General features: G+C 39.3%; 1 protein-coding gene across 4 annotated transcripts in view; it reads left to right on the plus strand.

The window, feature by feature from the left end:
• The window catches only part of PTPRC (protein tyrosine phosphatase receptor type C), a 58507-nt gene extending 46801 nt beyond the window's left edge, over positions 1 to 11706 (plus strand). For all 4 annotated transcript variants that reach the window (XM_066192284.1, XM_066192285.1, XM_066192286.1 and 1 more), the window contains 16 exons: positions 262 to 377; positions 903 to 993; positions 1090 to 1166; positions 1395 to 1431; positions 1859 to 1956; positions 2837 to 2962; positions 4406 to 4563; positions 5034 to 5169; positions 5732 to 5881; positions 6305 to 6395; positions 6729 to 6862; positions 7721 to 7855; positions 8181 to 8303; positions 8732 to 8910; positions 9586 to 9721; positions 10424 to 11706. In XM_066192284.1, the coding sequence (XP_066048381.1) occupies positions 262 to 377; positions 903 to 993; positions 1090 to 1166; positions 1395 to 1431; positions 1859 to 1956; positions 2837 to 2962; positions 4406 to 4563; positions 5034 to 5169; positions 5732 to 5881; positions 6305 to 6395; positions 6729 to 6862; positions 7721 to 7855; positions 8181 to 8303; positions 8732 to 8910; positions 9586 to 9721; positions 10424 to 10696 (2060 nt within the window). In that variant the 3' untranslated portion in view covers positions 10697 to 11706. The remainder of the gene's footprint in view (positions 1 to 261; positions 378 to 902; positions 994 to 1089; positions 1167 to 1394; positions 1432 to 1858; positions 1957 to 2836; positions 2963 to 4405; positions 4564 to 5033; positions 5170 to 5731; positions 5882 to 6304; positions 6396 to 6728; positions 6863 to 7720; positions 7856 to 8180; positions 8304 to 8731; positions 8911 to 9585; positions 9722 to 10423) is intronic.
• Positions 11707 to 22027: the final 10321 nt, after the last annotated feature.

The raw sequence follows: 22027 nt of genomic DNA on the forward strand, positions 1-22027 counted from the left end.
TTGTACAAAAGTATTAACGTGGTGGCCTCCTGCAGAGGTGTCTCCAGTCAGGCAGCAGAGCTGGAAAAGTTCTGTCATTCCCATAGCCTGTTTGTCACAGCTGGCTCAGGCAACACCAGTTTTATAAAAATAAATACACCAGGTTAAAAAAAGGGTTTCGTTCTTCTGTTAATTTATCTGGCAGTTTTAGAATCACATTTACTGAAGTGTAATGTACATTTTCAACACCAGTAGCAATAAACATTTGACTTATTTACACAGTTAAAGATGATGACAAGCAACTTCTCAACATAGAGCCAATACCCTCAGAGCTATTGCTGGACACCTACAAGAGGAAGATTGCAGATGAAGGAAGGCTCTTCTTGGAAGAATTTCAGGTTTTCCCTTCACTCAAAATATACCACAGGTTTTAATCTAGGTGGTTGGAAGAATTCCATCCAGGAGCATGTTTGAAGTATATGTATTAGTTAGAAAGAAATAAATAATCCAGAAAATCGAGTGAATTCTCATCTAAGGTCAAATAGTCCTCAGTTAATTTTGCTACCAATCTCTCCCAATTGTAAGATGAAAATACTTTTTTTTTTTCCTAAAAATGTTCTTCAGTGAAAGTATAAAGTATGCAGTCTAAACACCTCTCATCCTAAAGTACCTTTTAATACATATTTTTAAACTTTGTCTTACCACATAGCCACGGGGATATAAATAATATGTAATTGTGGAGAGATATACTAATTATATTGAGGAGAAGAATTTTTTTAGTTTAGATAAAAGAAATATATGAAGTTATACCTTATGAAGTATAATATTACCTTCCAGATTCAGTAATGCCAAAATATTTCCAAGTAAGTAAAAGCTATTTTAAATCTAGGCTTAACTAATAAAATAAATTTTGCATTTTACAGAGTATTCCTAGAGTTTTCAGTAAATTTTCCATAAAGGAGGCCAAAAAGAGCCATAATCAGAACAAAAACCGTTACATTGATATTCTTCCATGTGAGTATTTGTAATAATTTTGACATATTTTATAAATTTTTGATTTCTCATTGCCTTGAGATAATATAATTATTTTGGTTTAAATTGTTTTAACAGATGACCATAACCGTGTTGAGCTCTCAGAGATGCCAGGAGATCCAGGATCAGACTATATCAATGCAAGTTACATTGATGTAAGTCACTTTTACTTAAAAAAAGCCTTAGACACTATGGAAGGAATCCTGTAGTCTGGGCATTTAAAGCATCAACACCTTGGAGCATTTCCATTGGGGTTGCTTTCACCTTTGTAATGTATTTGGTATTATTGACTTGTTTCATATTGAATTTATTTTTAAAATTGCAAATCTTTTAGATTTTTCATGCTTTCTTTCTAAAAGTTGATAACAATGTCCTTTTTACAGGGCTTCAAAGAACCCAGAAAATACATTGCTGCACAAGGTAATTTATAATCTTAAAAGAATGTGCTTTCTTTTTAATCACCCATTTTTGTTAGAGGAGTAAAATCCTATTAGTAAGCCTAAAGGAAAAATGAAAATCGGACATTTTGAAATTTAATATGACAAAAGTTGTCAATGAGTTTTTGCTTAGGGAATTTTGTGGCGATTAATAAATTAGGCAGATTTCTCATGCTGTATAATTTTACACCAAAAGTTTTCAGATTTCATAGCTATGCACTAAAGATACAGGTGGGAGTTTTAAAATGCTGTAGCCTGATGGCAGCAGCCAGAATGAAATCAAGTATGTGGCCATTACTTGCATGATCTCTGGTTAGCTCTCCAGATTGTGTGGCTAAGCATATCAAGCAGGCAGGTGTTTTTTCATGTGGTTGCACTCTGAAAAAGTCCCATAATTTATCTCCTTCTAGGCCCCAAGGATGAAACCACAGATGATTTCTGGAGAATGATCTGGGAACAGAAGGCAACGATTATTGTCATGGTGACTCGCTGTGAGGAAGGAAAGAGGGTGAGAAATACCCATCCTTCCCTGCTTCTATCTTTCCATCCTTCTTTTTTTCTGAAAACTGAGTGGATTGCTGTGCTGTGCTCAGTTACATCTTCCTCTTAAGTACTTCTTTTTTCATTCTTTGCTGTTCTCTCATTGTGGCAGAATCTGTGTTTGAAAGCATGCCAAAACAGTGTTGCCTTATGAATTACCAGTCTTGTCAGAAAATACCGCTTTAGTCACAGCAGTAAGTAGCAGAGAGTGAGCTTCCAAATTACACCTAATTAATCCAGAAAAGGGCTCAAGGTAGAACTGTAGTTCTTCATAGACCTGTCAGAAAAGGTATGGTTTCTCTTTTTCTCCTGTCTATTCTGATATCCTGGCAGTGTCCTCAGTAGATCCTAGAAAGAATTTTTTTTCCTCTGTTGCCTTTATTTAAGTGGAAGGTTGGGTGCTTCTGGCCTGCTTTTGTTCCTTATTCCAGGTACAGCAGGGGAAGAAGGGGAACTGCTGTTTTAGCTGCAGTTAAAGATGTTGACAGCCTGCAGATTTACAGCACACCCAAACTGATGTTATAGGCAGGCAGGAGCAGCAGCTCTCATTGAAGACTGATAAAGAAGGCATGGAAATAGCTGCAAACATTTCCCCAGCCATCAGGCAACAGCCGCAGTCACTCTTCATTGTTTCAACTAGTGTACAGGATTTTTTTCCCCCTTATGCATCTGAAGTTAAATTCCATGGCCATAAATTTCAGGTCAGAGACCTGAGTTGTTGGATATTTGGAATTGAAAAGCTGGAAAAGCTATTCTGAGTTGCCATCTACTTTAAATTAGGCTTTTTTCTAGCTCTCAGTTCTCTGCCACTTCACTTGGGCTGCTTACTTAACTTCATCCCTTCATAGAACAAATGTGCCCAGTACTGGCCATCAATGGAGAATGGAACTGCAACGTATGGGGACATCATTGTGAAGATATATGAAAGTAAAACGTGTCCAGACTACGTCATTCAGAAACTGCACATCACAAACGTAAGTTGATTCAAAAGTGTGAGACTGACTGGAACTGGAGTGTCTATTTGGAGTCTGCATTTAAAGAGAGAAGAGTAATTTCTCAATGGAAGATGCTCTGCTGTCTTTCCTAAGCATCATACAGCTTAAGGAAAAACTTAGATGTAGGTAAAATTTCTTGCAAGAAATATGAGTTAGATAGATATTTGCCAGCTTCACAAGGTATTTTTCCTTAATCCTCTTGAACTTACATTTAAGATTAAACTATTAATATGCTGCTAAGTGGTAAAAAATTAATATATACACTGTGATTTCCTTATATATTTAGTTTGCTCTTTAACACAAAAAATTTGCTGCTTTGTGTGTATCTCAGCATAACCCCCTGCAACTAAAATCAGTGTGACTCATAGATAACCATCACTTAGCCTTCTGATAATTGTACAGTGAGACAATTACAAATTCTGGTAATCACAAGTGTGTTTATAAATATAAGTGTTTTTAAATCACCATTTAGACATGGTTCAAGTCATTAGGGCTGGTTAATCGCTCTATTTCACACATCTGAAGTTTACATTAGTTGCCCTATGTGCAATTGAGAACACAATTTGCCGTCAAAGGCTAAATGCTCAGCTCAAGCCCTTTGCAAAAAATATTTCAATGATGATAAACGGAGCCTAAATCATAGCTAAAAGCATTCAGACTCAAAGAGTAAATTTGCTGTCAGATCTTCAGCAAAGCAACATAATCTGCCCATCTTGATTTGTGATTACAGCTGGAAATTCCTATTCTGCTGTCTCATATTGCATTAAAATATACTCTGGAAGTGGTCTGATTAAAAGGAATCTGTAACTTCGTGTGGTCAGTGAGCAGATCAGGAAGTTAAGAATGAACTATTTACAAAGACATTGTTCTGTCACTTGAGGAATCTTACATTAGAAATGAGTGCAGCAGGTTGAGAGTTGATCTTTTTAGAACTGTCTGCTCTTTGTTCAGCTGACATATCGATAAAGATAATATGGATATTGGTTGTGGAATTGAAGAGTGGTCTGTGGCAAGAAAGTGGAGACTTCTGCAGTTCAGGTAGAATAGTGATGTATAATTACTAAAACAATGGCAAATAACTGCATGAATAGCTCTGCCACAACTGGATAATTGAACTATGAGTAAGAATTTTGAGGTTAATTAGTGGAAAAATGCCTGTACAGCCATACAAATCTTGGCCAGTAAAAGAATGTCATTGAGGAGTTTTTCTCATTTGGTTTCATAATCATGGTAATCAAAATTTATGTCCTCTCTTTTAGTCTAGCAGCAACGTACAAAAGTCCACTCAAGACTCCATGTACTTTGGGCTTTAATCTAGTCACTCAGACCTATGTATACATCTGTGTACACATACCAGTGTATATATAGATTAATATAGATTAAATAATAATATAATATATATTAAAACTTCACTTTTTCTAGGGAAGAGAAAGGACAGCTGGAAGAGATGTCACTCATATCCAGTTCACAAGCTGGCCAGACCATGGAATCCCTGAGGATCCACATCTCCTTCTCAAACTCCGACGCAGAGTTAACGCTCTCAGCAATTTTTTTAGTGGTCCAATTGTGGTTCACTGCAGGTAAATATATATTGTTTTAAAAATTTGGTCATGTTGAATGACTGAAGTGAAGCTATTCAGAAAAGGGAGTGGACAAAAGTGTTTGTCTGATCCCAGATTTTGTGACTTGAGTGTTTGAAATTAAGGCAGCAAAAGATACACAAAGCCTGTTTTCTGAAGGATATGAAGGAAATTCAGGTTGATAAAACCTGAGGATACACAGACTTTTGAAAAACAGCCAGAATAATGTTGGGCTGCTCTGGCTATAAGCACCATATTTGGCCATGTTGGCCCTGCTTTCACTAAAAGATACTAAAAATGCAAACTCGTCATTGTTTGTGTTGTTAACTAATTCACAGCAAGTGTTCTCAGTTGCTTTGAATGCTGTTGTTGCACTTCATCCGTTTCACTCTGTCAAGGCCTGCTCTCCTCAGGGAGGGAGTGGGAGGTGCCCTTGTGTGTGGATAACCAGATCCCTGTGTGCTCGGCAGTGCCGGCGTTGGGCGCACCGGGACGTACATAGGGATCGATGCCATGCTGGAGGGGCTGGACGCCGAGGGCAGAGTGGATGTCTATGGATACATTGTGAAACTGCGCCGGCAGCGATGCCTCATGGTCCAAGTAGAGGTATGTCCCTGAAACTCCTGTCACAACTCTCCTGTAACACTCTAACACTGGACTAGGGTATCTCCAGTATTTCTCACAAGTGCCTTGCTCAGTCCAGTTGAAGCTGTTCATCGAAAAATAGCTCTGAAAGACATTAAGAGGGAAAAAAACTTTAATTTTTTTTCAATTTTAGAGACTTCAACTTTTTAAGTTCAGCCTTTAGAAAGGAGGCCAAGGAGAACAGCTTTTTGGCATGTAATTCATAAATGCAGAATTGAGCTTGCAGAGTCAAACTTGATTTTAAAAATTCTAAAATGAATCTGCCTAAGTGCAATTTTCATATGAGTTGAGTACAACAAAAATTATGGACTGATGCATTGCATGTTTTTAACTTATTTCAGCATTTTACAGTTTTAACGTTTGTATTTAATATCTGTTTAATGTTAATGCTTAATATTATTAACACTAATGATATTATCACAGGAGTAATAGCTTTTAAAATTATTTCTAAAAATGATATGATTTTTCTTTTTATTTACTCTTTACTAACTTTATTTTTAACTCTTCAAATGGGAAACACCAGTCCCAGTACATCCTTATTCATCAAGCTCTGGTGGAATACAATCAGTATGGAGAAACGGAGGTCAGTCTCTCAGAACTGCATTCCTCCCTTAACAATCTGGAAAGAAAAGACCACCCAAGTGAGCCTTCTCTGCTGGAGGCAGAGTTCCAGGTAAATAAGCTTTGCATTCCACTTGCCCTTACTTCCCACTTATGTTAAAAAATGCCTTGCACAATAGTCATGAGCTAGAGATACCACAGGTAATAGATCGTTTAGGTGCTATTTTATTTCTCTGGCACAGAAAGTTTCTTTACCTTCATGGAAAAAAAGCAGTATACTAATGAAGTTTAATTTCCGCTTTGGTGTTAATATTTTTAAGAAAGATGGAGCTCACAGAATGATTACTTGTGTCTGTATACATGATTTCCTGTGCCATTGCACATGGTGTAGCAGATGTTTTTAAATGGTAGTTTAAAGAACTAAAGTAAGGAGTGAGACACCGCAAGATGAAGACTGGGTGTGAGAGTCCTAAGGAGACAATGAGCTCAAGAACTATTTTAATCAAGCATTATATCGAACATCCTCTTTCTTCAGCGATTGCCTTCCTATAAGGGGTGGCGGACACAGAACACTGCGACTCGGGAGGAAAATAAAAGCAAAAATAGGAATGCCAACATAATTCCTTGTAAGTATTTTCCATTGCTTTATTTTATCCCACTTTGTCTTATTTTATCTGTTTTCTTCTATTAGAAAAATTTTGAAAAAATTAGCAAATTACCTTACAGAGTAGTATTTGATTAGTGTTCTCAAAACTGTAAAATTCTAAATTTCTTATAGTGATTAAAAAAGAAGAGGTGAGTTTTTTAACCAATGTGAATTACTGGGAGTGTTTATTTCAAACAAGGTGGCCTTGGTTCTGCAGTCTACTGTGAAAGGACTGGCCTTTTCTATTCCCTCCCCCTACAAATGCCATACCCAGGGGCCGTGTGCTGTGACGGTGACACTTTTTCTCACACAGATGACTTTAACCGAGTGCCCATCAGGCATGAAGAAGATTGCAGTAAGGATGGTGAGCATGACTCTGATGAGTCCTCGGATGAGGACAGCGACTGTGAGGAATCCAACAAATACATCAATGCTTCCTTCATTACTGTATGTATTCAGAGGATCCACTATAGGCATTTCATAAGCTTTCAGCTAAAACTCTTATTCTCTTGTTGGCATCACTATACAAAATAATTGAGTTGAATAAGGAAGAAGAATCTGATGGTTGATTGGCAAATCCTTCTATGTTTAAAACCTTTAGCCTTCAGACTGGCCTCATGATAATTTAGATTTCCATTAGTGGGCATGTGTCTACAGGTTGAACCAGACTAATACTGTCCCTGTTAGTGAAATGTGACTATAGTTATTCACATGGACCAAACCCCACCAGTGAAAATTGGAGCCAACAATTTTTTGGTATCGTTACATATCCAAAGAAGAAGAACAGTTATTGGTCGTGAATAAAGTAACTGATTTATATGGAATTACTGGTTAACTTCCATTTATCTGAAGCCTTTGAAATGCTGCACAGTTAGGATACCTATTCAGGATAAATCTATCCTTATTTTCAGGAAGCTTAGAACTGACTGATGCATCAACTTTGTGTGGTACAAACTCAATTTCTTAGTGGTAAAATTAAATGGCTGTGTAAAACTGAATGTTTTACCCCTTAAAAATACGCTCTTCAAAAAAAATGGCAGGATGAGGTCTCACCCACTGCAGCATCAATATATCTTGTTGTCAGTCTGAAGGGATATTCTTCTTAGGAGGATTGAGGTTAGTGTCATTTGGGTAGCAGAATTCCTGTAAGACCAATGCCTACTGTGATAGGCATGTTTTCCTTAATTCATTAAGGAAATTAATGGGCTCATTAATTTATTTCACAGGTATTTCTTAAATGATGAGTTCTATTGTTTGACAATCACATTTCAAATGAATTGAAATAAAACCAAACTTCTTTTATAGGGTTACTGGGGTCCAAAAGCCATGATTGCAACACAGGGACCACTGCAGGAAACTATCTCTGACTTCTGGCAAATGGTGTTCCAAAGAAGAGTCAAAGTCATTGTTATGCTGACAGAGCTGAAGGAAGGAGATCAGGTGGGGGCATTGTCTGCACACTGAAACATTGAATATCCTCTACATGCAAACAAAACACCGCACTGCACTCTACCATTCCCTTGCTACACTTAACTGTTTTCCATAGGATGAGGAATTTGCATTTCCAATATATTTTGCTCTAACATTTACCTACTTAATTTACTTTCTAATGAAGTTCTGAGGGAAAAGGGTATGATGCTGTATTTTAAAATACAATGGAACTCCTCCTACTTTAAAGTCAGTACAGTCTCTTAAGTGCATGTGGAAGGAAAAATTAAAGAAGATTTGAGTAGTAATCACTGACTTGGACTTTTATCCATTTTAGGAACTCTGTGCACAGTACTGGGGAGAAGGAAAGCAAACGTATGATGGCATAGAAGTTCAAATGGCAGATGTCAACTCTGGTCCTAGCTATACCATACGGGCATTTGATGTCACACATCTGAAGGTAAAAGTTTCTTTGCAAATTCCATAAGGTAGTTTTCAAGAAGTTTTTAAATTTAAAAACAAATTTATAAACTTAGCCTCAAGAAAGAGAAGAAACAGTTCCCACTGCAGTTACCTCCTTCTCTAAGAAATGGAAATATTTTTCTCTTCCAGACGAGCAGTCAATCATGAGAAATGCTATAAATTATCTCAAGTTTTTTATTTAGTGAGTTGCTGAGATGGTAGTAGGGAAGTCTCAGGAGATCAGCTGTCTTTTGTACTTAGAACAAAGCTTGGATATCTACCTACCTCATATTCACGAGGTAGAGCTGTCACCCTGCAGTTACTCAGGACTTTAATTCTTCCTTTATAAATCAGCAGCAGTAGCGTTACTGTGTGAATACGTATTTTATCCTGAACATTAACCACATCTCCTCTGCTGTTTTCCAGACAAAAGACACTCAGAAGGTGTATCAGTACCAGTACCATAAGTGGAGTGGCTGTGATGTTCCAGAAACTCCCAAAGATTTAGTCACCATGATTCTCAACATTAAACAAAAGCTTCCAGCCAGACCAGTCACTGAGGACAACAGGAGAACCCGCAGTGTCCCACTCCTTGTCCACTGCTGGTAGGTCTGAATTCAGCACACACACTCACCCTCTAAGTTCTGGGTATAGATAGCAACCATCATTTTGGGATGCCTACCTTTTCTCACAAGCCTTTCCATGTGTCTGGAGACTCAGCTCTCCCTAGAAGATTCCTTGAATTGCTCAAGCTTGGCCTTTTGGATTCTAGTATTGAAAAGCAGGCACACTTCTCTTGGGCAAGTGTGGGCACAGAGCAGGTGCTATGAGCAGCTGTTCTTGGCTGGTGCACCTATTTAACTGAGAAATGCTAGGTCAGAGTGCACTTGCAGGATGGACTAGTGAACATTCACTAGAGTTTTTAGGATCATCTCTAGCTCCAGGATACAAGTGCACTTTTCTAGGACCATTTCCAGGAATAGCCTTGCATGCCATCTAAACCAGAAGATAATCCTGCTAACAATAGTTGAGACTGTAAGTCTGAAATTTTGAATTTCCCTTTTCCCTTTAAGTGGTACTTCAGGTCCAGGGAGTCTCTAGATAAACTATGTCCTGTGTGAATCCTACACATATACTTAATTGTGACAATTTCAGTCCAGTAAAAAATGCTTTGGAAATATAATTTGGTATAAAGACTTTAAAATATTAGTCAGAAACATTTAGTCAGAAGACTTCTGATTTTACTTTGTAAATTTACATGTGCATTTTGCATCTTCTAGTGATGGATCACAGCAGACTGGTGTATTTTGTGCTTTAATGACCCTTTTGGAAAGTGCAGAAATAGAAGAAGTAATAGATGTTTTCCAAGTGGTAAAATCTCTTCGTCGCACCAGGCTGGGAATGGTCTCCACCTTCGTAAGTAAATCTTATGAATTAACAGAAAAAAAAATGAGATCACTTATGGTCACTAATATCCCCATAACCTTGGGCATAATTTCTGTATAGGGAGCACTGATTCTAATCAGAGCATTCATATTTGGGCATTGGCCCTTGCTGATAGGAATGAAGGAGTCTTAGATGTCCAGAGCTGCGATTCTGTATTGTCTATGGCCAAGGGTGTACAGTATAAAATTACAAATTGCATAACTTACTGTTCCTGCATTTGGTTCATGATGTACATGCAGTGTCCTTCTGCAGCTGGGGGATGAACTCCATTTGCTGGCTGGCAGCCACTGACTACTTTGTTTCAGTCACTGCAGAGGAACTGTGGCACACACTGTGCAGGTACCAACACACCAGACCTGGTGTCATCTATTTCTCAGGTTATTTCATGACTTTCCAGACTTAATACAATATCTGTTGTTAAGAATGTAGGTACTCTAAAAACAGTACTTGGAATATCTGATGCAGACAGTTTCAGAGATGTAATGTACACATGAAATCAGAATAAACCATAGGAGCAACAATCTATGCCAAAAACTGTGGAAGCTGCTTCATATGCAGTCTTGCTTGTCCAACTACATGCTAGATTTCTAAAGTGTAAGAGAACAAAGAAAGAATGGATTAATTCTTGGACTCTGAGCATACCATTAACACTAACTTCTTTTTATTTTTAAGGAACAATACCAATTTCTGTATGACACCATTGCCAGTACGTACCCTGCACAGAATGGACAAATAAAGAAGAACAGCCAGCAGGAAGATAAAGTTGAATTTTGCAGTGAAGTAGGAAAATCAGATCAGGAGACTGATTTGACCACAGCTGATCTTGGCCCACCACGGCCGGAGGAAATTGAGCCACCTGAAATATGTGATGATTCTAAGGCTGCAGATAGCACTAAGGGAACAGAAAGCTCTACAAATGGCCTCACATCTGGAGTTCTAACTTAAAGCTAGACTAAAAAAAGTACTTTTTCACATGCAAAAATCTTAAGCAAAATGAGAGGTATAAGATTTCTTCCTCTTCCCACTTTTTTTTAATGTTTAATTATTTCAGTTTTTGAAAGGTACAAATTTAAAGGAATACTTGAAACTTGTAGAGAGTGACAAAGAACTGTGGAATTTTATTTTTTGTGTAGATTTGCATTTAATGCTTCTTCAGAAACCTTCACTATTTTTATACTTTTTCTTTTAAAAACATGTACAGTGTAATACTATGCTGAGCAGTGCAAAGCAATTTTTTTATTTCTGTAACAAGGAAAAAAGCAACTCAGAACAAGATTATTGAGTTGCAAGAACAGGTCTGTCCTCAAAACTGCTAGCAAGCAGTTTTGAAACCTATTGGTAAGCATATATACTGGTATTTTAGGACTAATAAGAGCATTAATAATACTCTTGGAACTTGTGGGACTTTGCCAAACAGTTTTAAAAGCTTATAAATTACATCATGTGGCAATTCCAAGGAATTCAGACTTACAAGGGGTATGTAATTCCTCCCACATCAATGCAGGATAGAAATTTTTGCATTTTTCTTACTGTCCTCAAGGTGTCCTTATTGCTCTACTTATAATAATCTGATACTCCTATAGGAGTTTGGAGATCGGTGTTTGAATAATTATAACAGTTCTGGAAAACACCTCCTGTTTACTCTTAGAGCTTAAAATACTGAGTACTTGCACATCTCTTTCTTATGCTTACTTTTATTTAAAGGACTACTTCCATGAATGCCTCCAGCCTCTTTTCAGAATTGGAAAATACTTTGATAATTTTCCTCAAAACTTGTAGATTTTAATTGGTACAGGATTTTTTTTTTCATAATGATGTTTTGTTAATGATGTATGTTACAATTTTGATATTTTTACTATTTCTTGCTGGATTTTAGCCTACTGTTTTCAGAACATAAATAAAACATAAATAACATAAATAAAAAAGGTAATTAATAGTTGACAAGATGAAAATTATTTTATTCTCTAGTACTATGAAAACTGATCATTTACTTCTGAATGTATAAAATCTTGTGCTGTCCCATACATGGATTAAATTTACAAATGTCTGTAGGAAAGTACATCATTTAATTCTTCTAAAACAGTGTGTGTACCCAGGTTAGTGTCATGACTCTCTCAGAACAGAGGAAAGAGGCTTCATTCAACAAATTCAGTGCTCCAAGTTTATCACTGCTTATTCCTAATTTCTCATTACAAAACATAATTGAAAACACTTACAGAGCTGTCTAAACAACATGTACAGTCACACTTGGTTAAAACCCTAATTTAATTGTGCTGTTAGCCTAGATCAAATATATCATTCACAATTATCAGCTCACACAAGTGCTTGCTGGCAGTCTTGCTTCAGAAAGTGGCAGCAAGCAGACACAGAGCAGGGGGATTTCCCTTGGCTGTTAGCTGAACTTTTCAGCAAGGAGTTGTGTTAGGTGATAAACTAACAAAGCTGATGGGGTCCTGTGTGGAGGGAACGCTCTAGGGACTAAGTAGGAAGAAAATCAAAAAGAAATTGTAGGCCCAAAATCTGTTGGCTAGTTTTAGACGAACTAAAAACAAAATTGCAAATTTAGCATACCTTGAAGATCAAAAGTATAAAGACCCTTGGATGCAGATTAGCTCACTGGTGTTCATTGCATGTCACAGAACAATGAATTTATTTTCCTTCGTTTAAGATTTGCCAACTGTAAAGCCTCTCTTTCAGGTAGCAAAACAAAGAGGTGCGTGCTGCTGTCCAATGTAAGGCTGTGGAGACAGAGACTAGTCATACTTTTAGAAATAACTGAAAGTGTTTCCCAAATCAAAAATTGCACCAAACTTTTCTTGTTTTAAATCTGAGGGCAATCATATACTTCAATTCTGTGAAAAAGGTTCCTATGGTTTTTATGCTCCGGCAGCGCCTAGACTGTAAAAACCCTGTGTGATTTCAATTTGTTTAATTATTTTCTAGAATGATTTCAATGTTCTTTTGCTGGTATTTTTTAAACGAGAAGAATGCCAACTTAATTCTTGATTTTTGCATCTACTTTGAAAGAGAAGTCCTTAACTCCGTTAAATTTTCCTTCATGCATGTCTTCATTATTAGAGAAATGGAGCTTTACACTGAAACTGCCCTCATGTGCCTACTGTGAACCACTTCTGCAGTAAAGTTTCTTATAGTCACAAGGAGGAAAACTGAGCATTTGGCTTTTAATTATTTTCAAATTAAAGAACATATTGTAGAATTAAACCTCATTAATTCCCAGTACAGTATCTGAAGGAGCCTGTCTTAACACAGTTTAGAAGTTCTGACCGCTTCCAGGAACTCTCCATGTGTGTGCCAGGGACGCCTTTTTTTGCCTTTTCTACTGTCCTTTGTTTTTCAGACATCCATGAGGTGGTGACACAGAGCTTGTAGAAGGTGGTCCTTATGCTAGATGCTCATAGTCATCTGGTTTATTCACTTGTAGGATTAATCTCAGGTTCCCCAGGAACACAGTGAAACATTTCACAGGTGAGACATGAAGCCCAAGCTAGAAAGCTTTGCTAGGAACTGCTTTGACTCTGTCAGGGAAAGAACAATAGTGCGGCACACTGGCCTTGCATAGCCTGAAAGCAGAGAAACAGTCTCAAAGTAAGATGAAAAATGTTTCTCTCATCAAGTACAGCTAAACCACAGAAAATGTGCTAACCGCTGCCTCCAGCTCAGCAAACCACTCTTGGAGAGTGGTTTAGAATCTGAAATCCAGGATAAAAACAACTAAGAAACAGATGAACTGAGAGAGGACTTGGAGCAACAAATGAAGTAATCAAGTGCTTATGTGACCAGAGAGACTGGATTTCTCCCACAATTTTCTGGGTAGATGCTCACATAAAGGTGAGTATGTAAAAATTACAGTGCTGTGTTAGCAGAATCCAGTGTGGGAAGATGGGGGAGAGGAAGAACCCCAGAGTCTACACCAGATTCTGCTCAGTCAGGTGACTGCAGTAAGAAGTGGACTGTGAGTGTTTGCTTCTGTTTAGGTTTTTGTTGTTGTTGTTTGTTTTGTTTTGTTTTGTTTTGTTTTGTTTGTTGTTGTTTGTTTTGGGGGGTTTTTTGTGGTTTTTTTTTTTTCCTGTTTCTTCTGCTCTATAATGAACAAGGTTATATTGAAACCTTTTCAGAGGCTGTACATTATGATGCAACACAAAACGGCCAGCACACAGAGCCCTGGGGGTCAGGGTTCTGGGAGAAGGCAGAAACCCTGCTGCTCTCCCACACCCCAGCTCCCAGAGCTGGATTTATGCTCCTGCAAGGAATGTTTGTGCCTGCTCCTTTCCCCCACACAGGTGCACACAGAACTCAGCCTCTCCACTTCTGAGCTGGCTGGTGCTGCCAGAGCACATGCTCCAGTGGCACTGAGCTCACCCCCACTGGGAAAGGGAGGCCATTCTGCCCCTTGCTCTCACCTGATGGGCTGGGGAGAGCTGGTGGCCACACAAAGGAGCTGAGGGTCTGGACAGGCCTGGAGGCCACCCCTGTCCCTGTCCTCTGCTCCCTGTTACACCTGTGCAGGAGGACTGCTGGGGGAGTGAGGAGGGCAGGGAGTTCTGGGCTTTGCTGCAAGCCAGGAAATCTGGGTGAAATCTGGTATGAGAGGCACAAACTGTGCGTGGTAGCAGGTCTGAGCCACAGAAAGTGCTGAAGCTAAGAGTTAAAAAGGGGAGAATAATATTACCATTGTGAGCTGTTTGTCTGTGTGAGATGGCAAAGAAAGTAACGCAAGTGGTGGCTCCAGAGAGGTGTTTCATTCAGCAAGAAGTTGTATCTTTTATTTAACATTCCTCAGAAAAACTCTCCAGCACCAATGCTTATCTCTTTGACAAGGCATCTTGCTTTTGTAAAGGCCCAGGGGTTTTTTTGACATGGTACATTCTACAGATTGCCTCTAAAAGAAAATCAGAAATTCCCTGAGGGCTCTACTCAGATGTACCACAGCTACTTTTTCTGTAGGTAAAATAACTCTTTGCCAAGGACCAACCTGCTGGTTTTGGACTAGGGAGAACTACAACAGAAGAAAAGGAAGTTTCAGTCACAGAATACAGAACATTTCTATGTACATCAGCTCTGCTTCAGAAAAACCTCAAGTCTTCTGGTAAATATAATTCAATTATTTGAAAGGTACAGCAACAGATAATAGTTTTATACAAAAGCCTAAGTCAATCTGTCTTTTTAATGCAAAAGAAAGGAGCACGACTATGAAAGTACTGTTCAAGTTGATGCTCAAAGATCTTCTTTCTAAGTAATAAAAAAATTATTTAGAAAGGATACTTAATACAAGTTATAGTAAAATATAGCTTTAAATAGTTTTAGCTTTAAATCGGTACGTCCTCAGACTCAGGATTGCCAGTATCAGCAATGCATAATGTTACTAAACTTTCTAAAATTAAGGTAATAAATCTTTTTCAGAGGAATAGGCATAGATCTGTTTACAGCTAGGTGTCTCTTCAATCCCCCATTTGTGTAGTGCCATGGCAGGCATTGCTAATATAGCCACAAGTGTGACTGACATATAGAGGGAAAAATAAAGGGAAGTTTATTTTGGATCAGTTCCAGCACTCAGATTCAAATTTTTGCTTTTGGAGATGAACCCTCCCGATAGGCTGACCTTGCCTGGCAGTCAGCTGGGAGTCAGAGCTTGCACATGTCAGCGCTCCACAGTCCTTGGGGAGGCCCTTGTGTATTTTCAGAGCTTCCCAGCAGGCTGTGCTGAAACTCTTCAGACGCCTTTTGCTCACTTCCGAGCCTCCTGCAGTGCATCCAGCTTGCTCCATTTCAGTACTATCGAGCCATTTGAGGTAATGAAGATGGCATTTGTTTATGCAGCACTGCAGAGGTTGTGTCTCCCCGGGACCAAGCTCCAGTTCAGACGCAGAGCGTGTGCGTGTGTGTGTGCGTGCATCGCTCATTGCCTCAAGTGTAAGATTCCATTCCCAGCCCGAAATCCATGAGCTGCTGATTTGGCAGCTGCTTGGCTTAAAGGAATGAAAATTGGCGAAACAGGGATGATATGGTGATCCTGTACTAACTTTTTTTATGGGGCAGTGCAGCTGATGGTCTTTATATAGTGGTTTTCAGAGATGAATTTGCAAAAAGTAAATTACAGGTGAGGCGCAGGAGACTGCATGGCGACAGAGCACTCCTGTTGTCACAGACTAAATCAGCACCGGTGTCAGAGGCTACAAAATACATGTTTGTCAGCTCTCCTGATGTTGCAATAGAAGTCAGTGCGCTTGTTTTTCAACTGCAGAGAAAAATGGTAAAAAAATGATAGTAGAAGGTTACCACTGGAAGATGGTGTTCTCGCCAAATGCAGACATTTGGTAAGAAATATCAATTTTGAATTTTTTTTTCTTGAAGAAAAGAATAATTAATCATTTTAATCCTATTTTAGAAATGTTAATATGTAAATTTTTTTGGTTCTATGTTTAGCACTGTAGTTCCTTTTACTCCTATTTTCTGAAATACTTAAATATATTATTTTTAATATATCATTATGTCACTGAAACCACTTCAAGACTAAAACAGTTCAGTATTGTTAAGTGTTTCCTTTTTCTAGGCTGCTTTCTTAATATAATTTCTATTCAGCAATAAAATGAAATTCTGACTTCATATATTGATTTAACATAAATAAAATTCTCACAGAACAGGAATTCAATTTCTTAAATGGCATTAGTAAATTATTCCATAAAGAGTTATGTCTTCTTTCAAAGAGAGCAAGGCATTTCCACTATAACACCTTGCTCTCCTCCACTCACAGTGGAAAGACTCTTTCTGTGGCAATGCAGGGCAGACAAGGCTCACAGCCCCCTCACAGACAGCCCTGCTCTCCTCTTCACAGTTCAATTTGTCGAAGTCTCTGATTCTTCCTTCTCTAGCTTTTGCTCAGTTACTGAATTGTTATCTCTTCCTGTCTGAATAATTTTATCAGCTTCTTAGGTTTTCTTCTGATTTGGAAGCTCCAGGATTTCACTTCCTTGAAGAGCTAGCTGTTTTCCACAGCAGCCTTCTGTTTCCATCCCCCAGCCCAGCCCTGTCCCCAAGCTCCCTGTCCCTTTCCTGCCTCCTGGGTACCAGGAAGCAGCAAGAGCTGTCTGCCCCGCCAGGGAAGCAGAGCCCAGCTGGAGGGCAAAGCAGGGGAGGGACGGCACTGCATGGACACAGCCTCACTGTGCACGAGCAGGGTGAGCAGAGCAGGGCTGTGACAGTGACCACCCTCAGTTGTGTCACAGCACCAGTGCCATGATTCCACGGGCCCTGCTTTACTGCGTCTGAAGAGTGCTGATATTTTAGGTCTTGTATGTGTAGATGATAGAAAAACTACTGATTCCTGTAAAATCAATGCCACAGGTACCAACTGAATATTTGGACTAAAACTCCAAATTTTAGTGAGAAAAAGTATTAGTTTGGGATTAACTGTGCAGGTAGAGGTGAGAAAGAAGCAAGTCAGCTGAATTTATTGGCCTACAGACAAGATGCCTGTGGATATTTTCATTCAAGGCCCATTTCCACTCAGAGCTACGTCTCCATCTTCTGCCCCTATCATTTGGTCAGCTGAGGTTTTATTCTGAAAGTCCGTCTTAGACAAGATAGGAAAGAAATAGCCACAAAGTAGATATCTTGTTCTCTACATTTCCATGATGCAGGAACAGCTTTCTGATGGGGCTTTGTGAGAACTACAGCTTCAGGCTTGCTAATTTTGAATCCCTAATTCAGTATTTCTAAAGTAATGAACTGTACACTGCTGCACAGAAATGCATTAAAAAGCACCTCATCTCATTTTCTGGTCTTTTGTTGAAGCACAAAGCTATATAATGTGCTTTATAAATGCTGCTATTTTTGGAGACAGCTGTTTCCCTCTTATTTAGCTTTAACAAATGGGAGAGCTGGGATCTCCTTTTTTCCTCATTTCCTCACAGGGAGGAAAAGGTTCCTTGTTCCAGCAAATGCACGTACCCAGACAACATCACAAGTCATGACAGGCCACACTACAAGCAGGTGGTTACGTTTGGGCCACAGTAAATTTTGGTCCTAATCTGTTTTGAATGTTAAAGGTCTTGAAGCCTAGGCCGCTGTTCTAGTCTAATACAGAGTTGAGAGGCACAACTATGAACTGACAACGTGTGTGAAATCCTGGTCTCAGCCCTGTTCATACCAGAAAAGTCTGTTCTGCTGTCATGGCAATAGCCCTGAAAATCAAACTGCTGCACCATGAATGTGGATTGGTTTTGAGGACATCAGGCCCCTTTTACAAGGTTGTTTGTACTTGTAAATGTCATCTTTGGTGCGTACATTCCACAGCCTTCCTGCAGGCACCTCCTCCTAGTGAGCAGCTTCCTTAAGCCGAAGCAGAGCCGTCCTGAGGCCAGCGGTGGTGCCAGCTGCATGGCAGGACGCTCCTGGCAGGAGGCACTGTGGGAGAAGGAGAAAGGCAGCTTGAACTGAGGTGGCCTCACACCCAAAGAAATGCTCAGGAGGCATCAGCTGAATGCCATTAGCAGCCAGTTCAATCTCTTCTCCCTTTTCTCCTCCAGAGTGTTTGGACAGAGCAGGTGGGTATGGTCTTCTGTATGTTTGTGGATTTTTTTTTTGTTTTGTTTTAGTTCTTTTCTGTACTGCATTTTTTTTTAAAAAAAATGCATCTAGCACTCTATTTAAGCTTTTGCTAGTAGCTAAAAATATAAATAAATCAGAAGTTTGTTTAGCTTAATTCCTGGTGCTGCGAGGTTTTGCATGCAACTGTCATTATGAATCAGTTATTTCTTTGCTCAAAACCATCAAGTGTAACAGCATCCAAGGTAAATACTTAAATAAATCAAGTTTGATAAATTAAGTAGTTATAACTTCAGAAATCTAAGATAAATAGGAAGGAGTGAATATTTTTATAAGGTTTATTCAGATTTCCTTGGCAAGATCTTGATCTACAGTAGACATCCCAGCCAGTACTTTCCCCTGCAACCTGACACTCTTGGCTGAGAGACATCACAAACACAACCGACTGACCATGTGATGGTAACTGCTCTGAACAGCTACAACTGTGTGCTGATGGCTCCTCTGAAGTGGTTCACAGGCTGAGATCACATGTAAAGGACAGTTAGGAGGTAGCCTGGGTAACCCAGCCCTGGAACAAGGACAGGATATGCCTCCGTGGCAGGGTAGCAGGCTGTATGTGAGAAATAAATGCAGGCATCCAGCTTTCTGCTGGACTTCTAGACTGGAAAAAGACACACCAGATTTAGAGAGGAAGACTTCTCTTTTTTTTAGCCAATTATATGATTTTATAGCAGCATTTAAGGGAAAAACGGCAGCGTGCACTAATTATTTCTATGGCAAATTATTAAAATCATCTGATAGGAAGGAACACATTCTCACCCTTTGCTCCCTCGGACTGGTTCCGTACTTGATGCCCTGTAAAACGGAAGCATAAATACGCTGTAAGGCTGCCCCTGATCCTCAAAAGATCAAAGCAACCTCTTCATAGAGGACTGAACTGTGCAGGGCCAGCAGTACATGCTACAATAAATATCTGAGCATCCATTGTTTATCAAGGACTAAGGAGAGCAGAAGGTTATATTAAAGAAGAAAAGAGCAAATTTTCCTGCTGTGAATACTTTGAGGTAAAGTTCAAACCCAGTATGTCAGAGTTCAGCACTGGAAAGGAGAGCTCTGGAAACAAGCCATTTCTTTCTGTCCAAAGAGGGGATGCTGTGACAGTAAGTGTGTCATCCTAGTCCTCTGTTAAAGAGCATTTTAGATGACGTTAACCAGACTTTGGAGGGCAGCTGTTATGAAGCACAGCTCAAGAAACTGTGCTGCCTCAAGGCCTTGGAGCAGCCTTTTTACTTTTATGTCTTGGCTAATGAATAGGCTGCCCTTTGGCAACTGTTATATAAGTGAGAGCTTTTTAAACCCAATGCATTTCACATTCTCTTGAAAAACAAAATTTTTGACCCAACAGGATAATGTGTAAGCAATTCCCTGAGTTACAGCCTTCTCTGCATTTTCCCAGTGTGGGTTTTTGCTCCATAAAGCACATTGTGAGCATGGGGAAAGCAGTTCCATGGACAAACTGCTTTTGTAATATTGCTTAGGAGTGTCCAGTGATGTCAATGTGATCACAGCATTCTTCTGAGCCAGGACTCTGTCCTATATCAACTGAAATTAGTGGGATCATTTCCAACGATTTTGCTGTGCAGTAAGTTGGGATTTGAATAAGAGAAGCAAGTATGAATAGATTATATTCAACATATTTTTCTCCTCTGTACCAGAGGAACTGATACTCACAAATACTGCCTCTATGCAAAAAGTTTCCCTTCTTTAATAAGCTCTTTCTTCTCCCCAAAACTAAGGGGAAAACAGGTCATGCACATAAAAATGTGCATTTGGTGCACTAATTGCCTTGAAACAATTCAGTTCCTGGATTCTGCTGCCCTGTAAGTGGAGAACAGATCCGAATACACTTGTGGTGGACTCTGTTAACATTCATGTTCTGCTTCTTTAAGGAAAAACAGAAAGGTAAAAACTATTAATCTGTTTCAAGTTTCACCTGGAGTCCACTGTTAAATTAGTCCTTGGCCAATGGCAACCTAAGAATATGCTTTCCTACTAATTTGGTTCAGTGATAAGATTGCTTGCCAGCAGTACACAGTGGGGAAATTTCTGTGTGGTTAGCCCTGGTTACCTGGCAAACAGGCATGCAGTTTGAACAGCCAGTGGGAAATTCCTATTGACCTGCTTATACTGGTTTTTAGGGTCATACACGTGTTTCTTTTTCAGTGCTCTCTTCCTCTGCATTAGTTGTTCCTTGAGATTATTTTTTGTGCTGTAAAAAATCAAAGCAAGAGGCAACCAGAATTGCTCTAAGAAGTGGCTTCTGTTACATCAGGATTGAGTCCAGCAGGCTAAAAATTCACATGTAATTAAAAAAATCCCAATCCCCACCATCACAGATACAACTTCTGGCGCCTCATGGTTTATTTTTGGATAGAGCTAATTACATGAGCATAGTTGGAGGACGCACAAGTACCTGTTACAGTGTCAAAACCAGGCAAATGTAATTCAACGTGCTGTTCTGGTGGGCTTGAAACCCATTTGCAATCAAGCAAACCGTTGAGCTTTTCAGCCGATTTGGCTTTCTCCCCTCGGGAGAGGCTGAGCACTGGGACAGCAGCCACGTTTCACTGCTGCTCCAGACTGAGGCACATTGACAGAGACATGTGTGGGAGTTTACACAGAGTCCACTTGCACCAAGCCTTGTTCTGGCCAGGATTAATCTCTCAATTTTATGAGCACTAAACTTCACTAACATTTACCCCCAAATTTAAAAAAAAATATCAAGAATGTATTACTAAAGCAATTTTTTAACATAAATAAATATTTATTTAATCTCTGTTGCCATGGATGAGGAGAACACGGCGTTGGTGCCAAACCCTCCATGGCCTCCTGGATGTACCTGATGTTAACTCTTGCAGAGGAAAGGGGAAGCAGTGAGTCACCCAGTGATTCGCAGTTTCTTTTTATTTCCCATCTATCTCGAGCAAAACTGCCAAAATCTTGAATGTTCTTAAGCGTCTGAGAACCTTGTATGTGAAATGTGAGATGCAGTATCTGACTGTCCTGCAGTACAGCACAGGAGCTCCCCAGCTGGTGCCAAGCCAGTGCACTTGGAGCTCAGGAATCGGATGCAGCGCAGCAATGTTATTCCAGCAGTCTCATCAGAATTAATTAGCCTGGCTGAGAGGCAGGACAGATTTTGCCTGGGCAGACTGCACAGACAGAGCAGCAATAGAGTCTGGTACCTGAGCCAGTTTATTTGCAGCAATACAGAAGTGCTGTCAGTGCTGAGAAAATTGTACTGACTTAAATGGTGCCACAACACACTATTTATTAGATTGGTTGTCTCAATGACACATGCAGAAGGCTGTATCTAAAACAGGTTTGCTCCTATGATTTCCTTTCTGGTACAGATTCAAGAGAAGGAAGAGTCCGAGTTTCCTGCTTGAAAAACCATTCTCTATGAATTCAGCAAAAAGGTTAAGTTGTAGTAAAGTTCCTTTTCCCATCTCATATGCAAGTACATCAATTAAGAATGGAAGAAGTAGGAATACACAGATAGTCAATAAAGTATCAGAGATCTCCAAGATTAATCCATACACTCACTAATCTATAATAATTCAATTTTACTTAGTAGAACCCTTTAAATGAATGTTTGGCAAACAGTATGTCTATATTTTATTCCTGAAGTCTACACAGCTAAGTAATAGT

The sequence above is a fragment of the Chamaea fasciata genome, unplaced genomic scaffold (assembly GCF_029207755.1).
Source record: "Chamaea fasciata isolate MVZ Bird 193981 ecotype frontalis unplaced genomic scaffold, bChaFas1.0.hap1 SCAF_10, whole genome shotgun sequence".
NCBI lineage: Eukaryota > Metazoa > Chordata > Aves > Passeriformes > Sylviidae > Chamaea > Chamaea fasciata.